Below are 14,685 nucleotides of genomic sequence, written 5' to 3' on the forward strand. Positions count from 1 at the left end.
TGCTGCTTCCAGTTTTCTCTCTTAATTTCTGTCAGTCTCTCTCAATCTCTGTCTCTCTTAATCTCGGTCTGTCTCTCTTAATCTTTGTCTGTCTCTCTTAATCTCTGTCTCTCTCAATCTGTGTCTGTCTCGATTTCGTTCTTTGTCTCGATTTCGTTCTTTGTCTCGATTTCGTTCTTTGTCTCGATTTCGTTCTTTGTCTCGATTTCGTTCTTTGTCTCGATTTTGTTCTTTTTCTCGATTCCGGGTTTTTTTCTCAATTTCGGTCTTCCTCTCGTTTTCGGTCTGTCTCTCGATTTCTCTATCGATTTTTGTCTGTCTTTCGATTTCTGTCTGATCATGTATGAACTCTAAAAAAAAAAAAAATTGCTCACACTTTTTCTTTCTGGATGTCTTGTTGTATATATGTATGTATGTACACTCACTTGCTGGCACAATGTTCTATTTATTAGGGTATGTTCCCACCGTCAGTAAACACTGTGGATTGAACACTGTGTACATCTGCAGCGTCCTACTCGCAGTGGCCAAATGTTACAGCATAGTGTATGGGATTTCAAGAAATCCCATGTCCACTATGCGTGCACCGACGCCCGCGGCTTACCTGTGGAGACGGACACACAGCGCGTCTTTCCAGACCGCAGCATGTCTGTTGATCTTGCAGAGACGCTCAGTCTCCGCAAGATAAATTTCACCCATACAATGTATTGGACATGGCGATTCTGCGCGGTTCACTGAACACATGCGGAATCGCCTGCTTCCAAAGCGCTGCCTAAAACTGAATGTAGAAAATTAGCTACCAAAAAGGGCACCCCCACTTCTACGAACACCCACCTAGAGCAATAAGAGAAAATTGCACAGAATAATAAACATGTATATCACTCCATAATAAATCACATATTGTGGTCTGATATGTGTGGACATATACCCTAAAAGGGGTTTTCCTGTTTCAGTATCCCCAGGTGCAGTTCAGTGTAAAAACCAAACCAATGAGTGCTCCAGTGCTGCGTGCTTCGCCTCCGTCGCTGCTTCAGTCTCTATTGTTTGTCTGCAGCACATGACGACGCTATGGCTATCACTGATTTTAACGGCTCTGCCAATGTAAATGGCGTGAGCCGCTGAGCTCAGTGATCGACTGCAGCACGTCAGTCAATGTTTTTCTGATGAGGTCCTGCCATCCAGAGTATTGCCTGCACTGGATCCAGGTGGGTGCCGGTACATGAGTATCAGTTATTGGTTTATTGTTTTTCCCTCTGGGATCTTTCTTTATGCTTGGACAAATTGTTTAAGGCCACAACACATGTAGGGAGAAGGATTTCAGGTCAATTCTTTGTTTTATTTTTCAGATGTTAATGCAATGCGTTGGTGAGAGCACTTCCATCGTAAAGGGGAGATTAGGTGAAGAGCCAAAAATTGTTTCCCTGGGAGCACTGATATCCCAATGTCTGAGCTGTGTCTGCAGCTGCACAAAGGTAATGCACAAAGTAGCAGTCTGTGTATTTATTACAGGCCCCAATCCTGAATTTCACTTAAATGCTAACCCCAATATATGTCAGAAGGTTACTGGTCTCGCCTTTCACTCCCTGTAGCTTACACGCATTTTTATTTCTAGACTGGTCCTGCTCGATTCTCTGCGGATTTGTTTCTTCGCCTTCTAACAACAAGGATGTTAACCGATTTGTGTGAAATATGTCGACACCTGGTAAGATCACCAAGTAATGGGAAGGTCGGAAAATGTATCTCCATCATAATGAACAGAGGCTATGAAGTTCAGCCTATACTATATGTCTCATTGATATCTTTTAGGCTTGATTAAAAAAACTAGGGGTCCGCAGCAAATTTTGGTGATGTTACTCTTAACGGAGTGCAGGCGGTCATTGACAACACCCAATTATGAGCGGAGACTTTTATTTTTTAAAGGCAATGCTTCCTTGGAAAACATTTTTGACAAAGAGTTAAGACCAGTCAAACTAGAGCCAGATCTGTAGGCAGCAATGTTCCAGGGTTTTCCTCCTCATCCGTACAGAGCAGGATGCTGGTAGGCTGATTATAGTGTCTAAACACAACTCAAGGGGAGAGCCGGTAAATGCTTGCATTGAATAGAACTAAGTATGTATGGAGACTCATTTTCTAGGTGATAAATTCTCAGTATAACATACTCCTAGGTGACTAACAATGGCACCACAGCTGAGGCCGTGGACGCAGATCCCATAGATATAGACAGAGAAGCCAGGATGGACATAGAAGACCAAGGAGATGCAGACTTCTTTGGTGACCACTCATCTAATGAAGCCACAGAAAATATAGAAAGCGGAGAGCTACAGAATATCACCGGTAGGTTTAGAATATGATGGCTTTCCTATCATTCATCTTTTTGTAGATCACGTTTGGATGGTAATAGCGCCATTTCTTGTTTTTCCTCTAGGTGCAGTAAGTCCATTATCAGAGGAACATCTGACCAAACCTGAGATGGTGCTGTCCCAGACTCTGCAATTCCTGTGTTTCTGTGCATCTACTGCCATTAGCCATAATGTCAATTTCAGACCTTCTGACATAAGGAGGAGACTCTTGAATCTCATTGATACCTCACTAGACACCAGCAGACCATTGCATCTTCGTGTGGTAAGATGACTATTAGGCTACCTTCCCGTATAGTGCAAATGTAAGAGGTTTTCTGTCCGGATTTTTCTCATAAAAATATCTGCTGTATTTCACACTGTCAACATTGTGCATGAAATTTTAAGAAATCGCAATCAACTGTAATGAAAAATATATCTGCAGCATAAATTGTCCATCTCTGCTGAGGTTTAATCCTCAGCATGTTCATTTTTCAACATTTCTGCACATACAGAGCCTTGAAAACTTATTCATACCCTGTGAATTTTTTCACATTACAGCCAAAAAATTAAATATTGTTTATTGGGATTTTATATGATATACCAACACAAAGTATTTAATTGTAAAGGAAATTATATATGGTTTTCTAATTATTTAAGAAATATAAATCTGAACATTGTGACGTGTGTTCAACCCCCCTGTCACTATATCGGTGGTCATAACCATGGATACCTAACCTCCTGCAATGCCTGCACATGAGGAAAGAGACATAGTGAATCAGAAGAACTATACTACATTTCTAATTGGAGATATTTAGTAATATTATTACAATTACTACACCTTGGGATAGGGTCTTGGAGATGGGAATACCCCTGTAATGGAGACCTGACTGTCCGGTGCTGACTCCGAACGTTTTCTCCCCACCCTACATGGCATGCCATAGGGCACACATGGCAGAGACCTGTCATTAAATGGGAGCGGAGTGGAGAGGAAATGGCCGAGGGTAGCACCGGACTAGTCAGGTCTTTTCCTGTAGTCCCGAGCGGCTATTCAAGCCACGTTTTCTGAGCAATGACTCAGCATTTCGGAGTAAAAGATAAGTCAGTCGGAGATTCCTCCTGCCTGTAGCATGAGCAGCATGAATCTAATGACTGGTTCCCTCCTAAATAGGAAGTTGATGTAGAATTTTCTAGGTTTGGTTTCCTTTTGCCGGTGACTGGGAGTCATGGCAACGCCATGCTCCCATTCATGCGGCTCTGGAGCCTGGCTGGGCGGGGTGGTTGCGGCGTGGGGAGCCATAGACGCATGCACTGTTTACAGGCAGTCTTGGTTACTTCTTGGTCACATGTTCATCATGTGACCGGAAATTCTGGAAAAAAGGTCCTGCTGGTGGAGTAAGGGTACCGTCACACTATACGATTTACCTACGATCACGACCAGCGATATGACCTGGCCGTGATCGTAGGTAAATCGTAGTGTGGTCGCTGGGGAGCTGTCACACAGACAGCTCTCCAGCGACCAACGATGCCGAGGTCCCCGGGTAACCAGGGTAAACATCGGGTTACTAAGCGCAGGACCGCGCTTAGTAACCCGATGTTTACCCTGGTTACCAGCGTAAAAAAAACCAAACAGCACATACTTACATTCCGGTGTCCGTCGGGTCCCTTGCCGTCTGCTTCCGGCACTCACTGACTGCCGGCCGTAAAGTGAAAGTGAAAGCACAGCACAGCGGTGACGTCACCGCTGTGCTCTGCTTTCACTTTACGGCCGGCAGTCACTGAGTGCGGGAAGCAGACGGCAAGGGACCTGACGGACACCGGAATGTAAGTATGTGCTGTTTGTTTTTTTTTAGTTTTACGCTTGTAACCAGGGTAAACATCGGGTTACTAAGCGCGGCCCTGCGCTTAGTAACCCGATGTTTACCCTGGTTACAAGCGAACGCATCGCTGGATCGCATCGCTAGATCGGTGTCACACACACCGATCTAGCGATGACAGCGGGAGATCCAGCAACGAAAGAAAGTTCTAAACGATCTGCTACGACGTACGATTCTCAGCAGGATCCCTGATCGCTGCTGCGTGTCAGACACAGCGATATCGTAACGATATCGCTGGAACGTCACGAATCGTACAGAAATGGCAGTGTGTGACGGTACCCTAATGGGCACTTCCCCTTGATAAAGCTGATAACTGGTGGAGCGAAACGCGCCTTGGGGGTGTCACCCAACTTAGTCTATCTCCTGCACCTTTGTAAGAGGGTTTATAGGGTACTTCCATCACTGCATTTACTCTGTCGCCTCATTGGGGGACACAGGACCATGGGTGTTATGCTGCTGTCCACTAGGAGGCGACACTATGCATAATCTGAAAAAGATTAACCGTGGCTCCTCCTCTGCAGTATACACCCCTGGACGGCGTCAGCCTTCTCCAGTTTTTGCTTAGTGTCGCATAGGAGGCACACCTAAGATTTTTTTTACTCCGTTTTCTCCGACGGGATTACAGATGAAGAAAAGAGGGTCTCCTGTGAGACTGCCGGCATGGCTCCTTCCTCGGCCCCCTATTACGGGGTGCCCAGTTGAAGTAGAGATGGCTATATCCCCATGTTGCTCCTTCCCCAGTCCCTCGGGTGCTGGTTCGAAGTCGAGACCCCCCCCTCCTTCCCCAATTCCTTTTGGTTTCTGGGTGGAGGTCGAGGCGAGGATAAAGGCCCCTGAAGGTGTGACAACAGCACCCTCCCTAATCCCCCTCTGGGGGTATTAGGTTGAGACGCCTCAGGTAGGGCCTGTACAGGCAGCACTCTGCAGCTCCCAGCAATGGGCCAGCACACTGCGCCTGCATCCAAGGAACCCAGCACCGCTGCGGGCTCCTGTTGGGGCCAGGGGGAGTGCAGGCAGGCATGGCACAGACAGACACAGGGCTCCCTGCACCCCTGTCTCTGCGGCAGCATCAGCTATATACTGCCTCAGGGAGACCCCAACCAGGCTCCCCCTTCCGCTTATAGCCCCACCGCCATCCTGCCTTTAAATCCGGGGGGGGGGTCCGGTTCTGATCCGACCCCCTCCCGGACTTTTCGCGCCGGCCTGGAGCCCTTCTGGGCCTCAGGCATCTAATTTAGGCCCCGGCTTCGGCCTAGCTGAAGCCGCCGCCTCCTCTCCGCCCCCCGGATGACAAATATGACACTCTACAGTGTCATAGAGGGGGTGGATCGAGACAAAGGGCGCGTTTTTACACAGCCTTGCCGCCTTTTTCCAGCTCTCCGCCCCCTTCTCCTCCTTCCTCTCCTTCTCAGCAGCCATTTTCTGCTGCAGATTAACCCTGAATCTCCCGGTCTGTAGACCAGGACCAGGCAGCCAGTCTCCGGGGGGCACAGGACTGTGGATCTTCGCCGCTGGACCTAGGGGCACACTGGTGGGGTAAGATCACATTCTTTACTCAGCTGTGAATCCATATTACCTATAAGGCTCCCCTATAGGTTTCTCTACCCCTGTAAGGTCCTCTGCCGGCAGCCCTCCTGCACTCTGTGCACTATGCCAGTCTCAAGGTCCAAGAGAACCAGGCAGAACTTCTATTATGCATTCTGCACAGCCTGCGGGACCGCTCTCCCCAGTGGCAGCACGTACCCGCATTGCCAGAACTGCATACAAACTAATGTGTCAGAGCCCCAAGAAGCCCCTGCCAATGCCTTGGTGTCTAATGCCACGCCGGAATGGGTCACTCAGAGGTCGCAATCTATGACGCAGTCTATAGATAACAAACCTCCACATTGCTTCAGGCTCTGCAGAGTCATGCCTCGGCTATGACCGTTACCAAGCAAAGGGAGAGCTTGACTCAGGAACAGAACGACCTGGCACATCCACGTCTAGGTCAGGATGCAAGCGGACCAATAGATCAAGTCCATCTGCGTCATCCTATAGCACGGTCATCCCCTTATATGGAGAGACACCGTAGTTCCAGGTCATCTAGACCGTCCCCTTCCAGGGGCAGACAATGCAGATCTCCGCAATCCCTGACCAGTGATGGCTTCCTTCCTAGTTCACCCAGCAGGGGATTCCTCAGTGATACACAGGATTCGGAAGGTATCTGTGACTTCGACTCCGAAAGGGAAACGGAGGGGTCTCTGATCCCAATCCCCCCCTAACAATACAGCGCTAGTCAAGGACATATCCTCTTCCATCCATCGGGTGCTGGACATTTCTAATCTGCCACCAGAGGCCCCAAGATCTCCTTTGAAGGACCTCTGAGGCTGCCTAAGGTTTTCTCTAACCACCCAGAGTTTAAAGCGATCCTTAAAAAGCAGCTCTCACAGCCTGACAAAAAATTCACTAATCACAAATATCTGGAGGTAAAGTACCTTTTCCCACACCAAGGAATGGACAGATCCACCCGAAGTGGACCCCCCAGTCTCTAGACTAGCAGCACAGACCCTCTCTTTACTGCCAGATAGCTCAACCCTCAGGGACGCAGCAAACCGGCAGGTAGAACGCATGGCTCGTTCAATTTTTCGAGGTGGCAGGGGCCTCCCTGGCTCCCGCGTTCGCTTCAGTTTGGGCCGCCAAGGCCATCCTGGCTTGGGCCAAAAATTTACAAGTTGGCCTCCAAGCATCTGCCCCTGAGCTGTCGGGCCAAGCGGTTTAAATAGCAGTTGTAGCAGATTACATGCTTCATGCAGCTCTGGATTCAGCAAGGGGCGTAACGAGGATAGCATCAAACGCCATCACGACTCGGCGTATCCTCTGGCTGCGGAATGGAAAGCGGATGCAGCCTCAAAGAAGTCCCTCACACACCTCCCGTATCTCAGTGGGTGGCCTTTTTTGGTGAAAGGTTGGACACAATGATATCCAACGCCACCGGGGGTAGGAGTATTTCTCTCCCTCAACTGAAACCTATACGCACTGACAAAAAGTGTAACAAACCCGATTCCGATTCTTTCGGAATTCCTCGGGCTGGTCCCTCTTGCGTCCAGCACGCAACCGTTCCCCACACAGGGACAACTCACGGTCAACGCAAAGGTCGGACAAGACCTGGCAGTTAAAAGCAGGCCAGTCAAAGACCAAAGGAGGAAAACCTCAGACTTTTTTCCTCCTCATGACTCAGGGACCCCGGAAGAGATCCCACCCGTAGGCGACTTTGCTCCTTTCAGCAAGTCTGTATGCCTACTACTGAAGACAGGTGGATCGGGGAACTAGTGTCTTCCGGATACAAGATAGTGTACAACTTCCAACCACGAACCGATTCTTCCTCTCGGCCCCCCCCTCCCCGAAACCGTCAGCCAAGGCTCGTGCCTTCCACCAAGCGGTTTCCTCGCTTCTTCAAGCAGGAGTCATAGTACCGGTCCCCACGGCCGAGCGCTTCCGAGGGTTCTACTCCAATCTATTCGTAGTACCCAAGAAAGGAGGCAGTGTGTGGCCCATACTGGACCTAAAACATCTCAACAAATATGTACGGGTCCGTCACTTCCGCACGGAGTCTCTTCGGTCCATCATTGCGTCCATGGAGAAGGGAGAATATCTCGCCTCCATGGACATACAAGACGCATACCTGCATATACCGATTGCACTGGCCCATCAGAGGTTTCTCAGGTTCGCAATCGACCAGGACCACTACCAGTTCGTGGCTTTCCCGTTCGTACTCGTCACGGCTCCCAGAGTGTTTACCAAGGTCATGGCAGCCACCATGGACGTCCTGCACTCCAGAAGCAGCCACCATGAACGTCCTACACTCCAGAGGCATAGTAGTCTTTCCATACCCAGACGAGGCAGCCACCATGGACGTCCTGCACTCCAGAGGCATAGTACTCGTTCCATACCCGGACGATCTACTCATCAAGGCTCCTGCCTTCAATGACTGCGAACTCAGCGTCTCAATCACAAACGACACTCTCAGTTGCATGGGCTGGTTAATCAACCTACAAAGGTCATCACCAACCCTGCGTCAGTCTCTGACCTTCCTGGGAATGCTAGACAACACCTCCAGGGGTCTAGTGCCCTTTCCCAGGGACAAGGCACTGGCTCTCCGCCTAGAAGTTCGCATCCTCCTCCGCAAACCCCTCCGATCTCTCCGGTTTGCTATGAGAGTCCCTGGCAGGATGGGGGCAGCAATAAAGCGGTCCCATTTGGCCCAGTTTCACCTCAGGCCTCTCCAACTAGCCATTCTCAAGTCCTGGGATGGGACAGGAATCCTGTTTCCTCTCGACAGGGAATTCCAGCTAATGTCGTCAACCAGGAGGTCCCTGCACTGGCTGCTCAAGCCAACCTTGCTAGCAAAGTAAAAATCCTTTCTCACAGGTCAATGGAAGGTTCTGACCACTGACGCAAGCCTGACGGGTTGGGGTGCAGTACACCTACAACACAGGGCAAGTGGTCCCCAGTGGAAGTGACCATGCCCATCAGCAAGATTCGTGCCATCCTCCTGGCATTGAGGGCCTTCCATCACTTGCTGGCAGCCTCTCACATCAGAATACAATCGCACAATGCCACAACTGTGGCATAGGTGAATCACCAAGGGGGGACCCGCAGTACCCAGGCGATGCGAGAAGTGTCGCACATCCTCCACTGGGTGGAGGACACAGGCTCGGTTCTCTCGGCGGTCCACATTCCGGATGTGGACAACTGGGAAGCAGTCTTCCTCAGACGACAAAGAATAGATTCGGGACAGTGGTCTCTCCATCCCGAAATTTTTTGCCAGATCTGACATCGCTAGGGGACCCCAGATGTGGACCTAATAGCATCCCACTTCAATGCCAAGGTCTCCAACTTCATGGCTAGAACACACGATCCGTGGTCGCTCGGAGCAGATGCTCTGGTTCAGGACTGGACCCAGTTCCAGCTTCTGTACTTTTTTCCCACCTCTCCCCCTGTTCTCCAGAGTGGTGAGGAAAATCAAGCAAGATGGAGTTCCAACCATCTTAATCGCACCAGTCTGGCCCAGACGTACATGGTATGCTGACATCGTACAACTTACAGCAGACGCCACCTGGCGCCTCCCCGACCGCCCGGATCTTGGATCACAAGGCCCGTTCTACCACCAGAACTCAGGGGCTCTCACTTTGACGGAGTGGCCCTTGAAACCTAGGTTCTAACCCAGTCAGGGCTCTCGACGGACGTCATTGGAACCATGATCAGGGCATGGACGCCAGCCTCTGCCAAGATGTATTATCGTACCTGGAAAGCTTTCTTTACCTGGTGCGAATCTCGTGGCCAGACTCCACTCCCCTACTCCTTACCCAAAGTACTTGGTTTTCTCCAATCGGGTCTGGAGGCCAGGCTTTTCCTGGGCTCACTTAAGAGCCAGGTGTCAGCCCTCTCAGTGCTTTTTTCAAAGGCACATTGCTACCAAGCCGCAAGTAAGGACTTTTTCTTCAGGGGGTTTCCCGATTGGTTCCCCCCTACAGACGACCACTAGAAACGTGGGACCTCAACCTGGTCCTGACAGCATTGCAGGAACCACCCTTCAAACCCCTTAAGGAGGTCCCGCTCTGCCTTCTATTCCAGGTTTTTTTTTTTCCTGGTGGCAATCGCCTCGCTACGCAGGGTGTCTGTACTGACAGCACTCTCCTGCAGACGGCCCTTCCTGGTTTTTCACCAGGACAAGGTAGTTTTTTCTGTACGGTCCCATCCTTCCTTCCGAAGGTTGTGGCCCACTTCCACTTTAATGAAGAAAATTCAATGCCACCCTTTTGTTCGGTCTTGATTCATAGAGTGGAGAAGGCTCTGCATACGCTTGACCTTGTCAGGGCATTGCGTATATATGTGTTTAGGACTACGTTCTTCCGGAGGTCTGATTCTCTTCCTTCTTCCGGAAGGCGGCCGCAAGGGTCTGCCAGCTTCCAAAGCTACCCTTGCAGGTGGATCAGATCCACCATACAAGACGCCTACCGCCTTAAGAATTCTCCTCTTCCAGCCGGTATTACGGCACACTCTACACGGGTGGTAGGGGACTCCTGGGCCATTCGGCACCAGGCTTCGGCACAACAAGTGTTAAAGGCGGCCACTTGGACTAGCCTATACATGTTTACTAAACACTACAGGGTTCATACCCAGTCCTCAGCGGACGCGAGCCTGGGTAGATGTGTTCTGCGTGCGGCGGTGCCCCAAGTGTAGCGGCCTGTCTGCACAATATTCGTCCATTGCTTCCCACCCAGGGACTGCTTTGGGACGTCCCATGGTCCTGTGTCCCCCAATGAGGCGACAGAGTAAAGGAGATTTTTGTGTACTCACCGTAAAATCTCTTTCTCTTAGCCTCTAATTGGGGGACACAGCTCCCACCCTGTTGAGTTCTCATATTGTTCTTTGAGCTCGTACATAGTGGCCTTCTTATAGGCATGCCTATGTTATTCATGTTACATTCCTCCTACTGCTTTTGCACAAAACTGGAGAAGGCTGACGTCGTCCAGGGGTGTATACTGCAGAGGAGGAGCCACAGTTACTTTTTCAGATTATGCATAGTGTCGCCTCCTAGTGGACAGCAGCATAACACCCATGGTCCTGTGTCCCCCAATTAGAGGCTAAGAGAAAGAGATTTTACGGTGAGTACACAAAAATCTCCTTTTTACGCTACTTTGCATGTTATGGACATTGCGGTATGGTGGGGTTTCCCTTAGCCTGCTCCGAACCTCGGATCATAGACGTATTACAACGATTTGCATTTTGCACATAGATCCATAGGTGGATTTCAGACATGGCACACCCTCTTCATCTCTATATGACATTTTCAAAGGCATGTGATGGTTTATAGTACTGTGTGATTTAAGGAGTATAGCATTTGGTGTCCTTATTTTATGTATGTGTTTGTATGTATGTTCTCAGTGTCTTTAATAAACTTTTGTACTATTTTATGTCAATTTTGAATGCTCCTTTTTTCTCCTGATTCTGTCTTAGAATTTTATAGGTTAGCAAAAAATATATAATTGTTTCCTGTACATTTTTTATTTATATTTTGTTTGCCTTTGCAGCTACTACAGCTTCTGAATGACCTGCCAGTGAAGGACGTCGCTTTGCCCATAGATGACGTTAATATCTTGCTAAAAAGTGTTCCGTAAGTTTTTTTTTTTTTTCTTCCCTTTTGTGTCTTGACATCCATTGTCAAAAAAAAAGATAAACTCGAGCACTCAACTATGACTCTTATGACTTGTCCATTTGCTGACTCTTAAACCTCACACATTTGGCAAAGCTTCAAACATGCATCTGCCAGCAATACGGACCTGCAGAACTCTGACAATCCTATTACCTCTGTTGTGCCCTAAAAGCATTGAGTTGAGGGCAGAGTGGCTCCATAACACGGCATGTGTCGGCTCAAGGTGTGATTATCTTCACATGGGCTGCTTTTCACGTGTAGGTAAAATCATCAGAGTCCCTCCTTATGATATCATGATATGTGTACATAATGCACCCATTAGTTATTATACCAAATATCTATATATATAATTGTCTAAGGGTTTTTCCGTCTGTCTGTCTTTCTGTCTGTCTGTCTGTCCTGGAAATCCCACGTCTCTGATTGGTCGAGGCCGCCAGGCTTCGACCAATCAGCGACGGGCACAGCGACGATGATGTCATAAAGGACGTAGACATCTCGCGTCTCTGATTCAGCGACGGGCACAGTATCGATGTAGATGTCATAATGGTTGCCATGGCGACGATGATGTCATAAAGGTTGCCTCGACCAATCAGCGACGGGCACAGTCTGCCGCGAATTCTGGAATCATCATTGTCCATATACTACGGGGACATGCATATTCTAGAATACCTGATGCGTTAGAATCGGGCCACAATCTAGTAAATATATATTTATTAGATTCATAATACAGTGACTTTCCTGCCTCGCTTTACAACCATTGTCTTTATGCTGCTTCTAGAGATGTCTGCTCGGCCTACAGACGAGACCAGGAGGTGTGTTCCGCCATTCTCAGAAATCTCCTTCCTCTTGTACGGTGCTTGGGACAGGATGAAGAAGACACAGAGGAGAAGTCTGATGCGGAGGGCCAACTGCTGAGCGTCATCTACGCCTTCTGGTATGTGTCTTACATTATCGTTTTGTAAATGGACTTGTCATGGCAGGATATTTGCTTACATTCTGTTTCCATGTATTCTTCATAGGCATTTAACAAAAGATGGAAAATATACAGCAGCGGTTCGCGTGGCACTTGTGAACTCCATGAAAACTTTAATTGAGGTATGACTTCTAGAGAAAAAAAATATATACATGCTATACCGTAGATGTGCACAGTCCCATTTACTGGGAGGACTGTGTACATCAGGGGTGTCAAACTGCATTCCTCGAGGGCTGCAAACAGGTCATGTTTTCAGGATTTCCTTGCATTGCACAGGTGATAATTTAATCACCTGCAGAGAATGATTCCAGCACCTTGTGCAATGCTAAGCAAATCTTGAAAATACGCATGGTTTGAGGCCCTTGAGGAATGCAGTTTGACACCCCTGGTGTACATTACCTAACAGGATGTCAGTGCTATTGGGGCACGGCTTAGGCTGGAGCGGTGCGGTATCTTTTGTTGCTGCTATCTGTGAGCTTTTGGCTCATGTTCCCTTAGACTGGCGCTACACGGCGACTTTGGCTGCGATATAGGTCGTTGCTTTATTAGTAAGAGCTGGCATGACACTGCTCTTTAAAACTGCTGTATGGGGTCCAGGTTGGCTTTTTCGGCACCTGCAGATGCTCCAGTTCCTTCACTGCCATTTGCTTTAATGGAATCTTATTTTGTTATTGGTATCACAGGTTGACCCTCATAGTAAGTGGACAATTTTCACTGTGGGAGAGACCGATCTTACTGTGAGAGATGCATTCTCAGAATTCCTTGCAGATCCCCATCAGCAAGTCCGTATGCTCGCTGCTCAGGCTGCCAACAGGTATGATTATGCAGTTGTAGACTCACTTATTTTCAGAAATCTAACGCTTAAAGGGGTTTCCAGTATTAGAATCGTGGTTCCCAAATAATTGGATATTTGTAAACAAAAAAAAAAAATGTAGTACTCCTGCTCCTGGGGTCCATCACATGTTCCTGTTTTTGTGTTTTAGCTCTAGTGATGGCGTCACATCCTTAGGTCACATCACCAGTGTTGAAAATTCCTGAGCTCGGTGGCTTGTCACTGACCTCCGTAGTTGGCTACAGCGGTGATGTGAGCTGTGGATTTGATATCACCGCTGCACCGCTGGGGCCGGCAATGACCCCGGAGAGAGTGAGTTCTATCTGTATTTGTCTTTTTGTACTAGTATCTCATTGCTTGTTGAACACTTTTTTCTCCTACGCCTTATTGGGGGACACACACAGGACCATGGGTGTTATGCTGCTGCCACTAGGAGGAAACTAAGTTAACACAGAAAGATTAACTCCTCCCCTGCAGTATACATCCTCTCACTGGCCAATATTCAACCAGTTCTTGCTTAGTGTCTGTAGGAAGCACTTGGGTCTGTTTCAGACCCCAACATTTTTATTTTCTTTTTCTTTTTCTTTTTTAATTAACGGAGTGAAGGGGACGACTGATTCCTTTCAAGGGTCCGCTCTCCCCCGAACCATCAACAGGCGAGCATGCGGAGTATACCTTCCCTTACCTAACTATGTTACTATGTTACCTCTCCTGCGACGACTGGGGCACGCCTAATCTATGCTGGGGCAACGGTTCCTTCACGGTCCCGATCTCCCCCCTTAAGAAGGCGAGCACATAGAGTTCTGACTCTTATATCCCTCTCCTGGGCCCCACCAGCCCCCACCTCATGGCGTCATTGCAGTTTCCACGAAATCAGCAAGTCCCCCTGTGGTGAAGATGGACGGGGGTCCTCTCCCTCCCCCGACCCAGGGAGGATGGATTGAGCTTATACCCTCGCAGCAAAGAGGCGCTGCACCGATGGCTATGAGTATGGCCCTTCCTCTGGAAGGTGCGGTCCTGGTCCCTGGAGAGAGGCACCACTGGCCGGATACCAGTGGCGGTCAGTTGGCGCTCTGTCGCGGCCCGAGGCGCACACTGCCGGCAGGCCCCAGAAATTTAGTCCCCAGTTTTTCAGCCGGACTAGGCCGCGGTCTGCCCACCCGCTAAGCTCCGCCCACTATCTAGGCGCTTCTCGTTTGGAAAGAGAGGCACCCTGCTAATCTCGGGGGACATCTTAGTACCCCACTTCTGCGGGGACAGCCGCAATCGCTAAACCGACTGACAGCTCCGAAAGTGCCGCTCATCTCTGCTGTCGTACTACTTCTCCTTCCTCCCTGGGGACACAGGCACAAGACCGTGGGTAAGCTGTACAGGAGCGCTTAACCCCTTCTCTGCATACCCTGCCTATTTGGCCCCTACCTTAAGACAATGTCTCTCCCCAAAGAGGCCAAAAAGGCTCACAAAAAGCACACAGT

The 14,685-nt window shown here is 49.1% G+C and overlaps 1 protein-coding gene across 1 annotated transcript in view; it reads left to right on the forward strand.

Moving 5' to 3' along the window:
* The window catches only part of ATM (ATM serine/threonine kinase), a 237,502-nt gene that overhangs the window by 78,393 nt on the left and 144,424 nt on the right, over positions 1–14,685 (forward strand). Inside the window, exons 15-22 of the mRNA XM_069759148.1 lie at positions 1,344–1,469; positions 1,610–1,699; positions 2,163–2,331; positions 2,423–2,619; positions 11,284–11,366; positions 12,184–12,339; positions 12,425–12,500; positions 13,062–13,192. Of these exons, the coding sequence (XP_069615249.1) occupies positions 1,344–1,469; positions 1,610–1,699; positions 2,163–2,331; positions 2,423–2,619; positions 11,284–11,366; positions 12,184–12,339; positions 12,425–12,500; positions 13,062–13,192 (1,028 nt within the window). The remainder of the gene's footprint in view (positions 1–1,343; positions 1,470–1,609; positions 1,700–2,162; positions 2,332–2,422; positions 2,620–11,283; positions 11,367–12,183; positions 12,340–12,424; positions 12,501–13,061; positions 13,193–14,685) is intronic.

The sequence above is a fragment of the Ranitomeya imitator genome, chromosome 3, assembly GCF_032444005.1.
Source record: "Ranitomeya imitator isolate aRanImi1 chromosome 3, aRanImi1.pri, whole genome shotgun sequence".
Classification (NCBI taxonomy): Eukaryota; Metazoa; Chordata; class Amphibia; order Anura; family Dendrobatidae; genus Ranitomeya; species Ranitomeya imitator.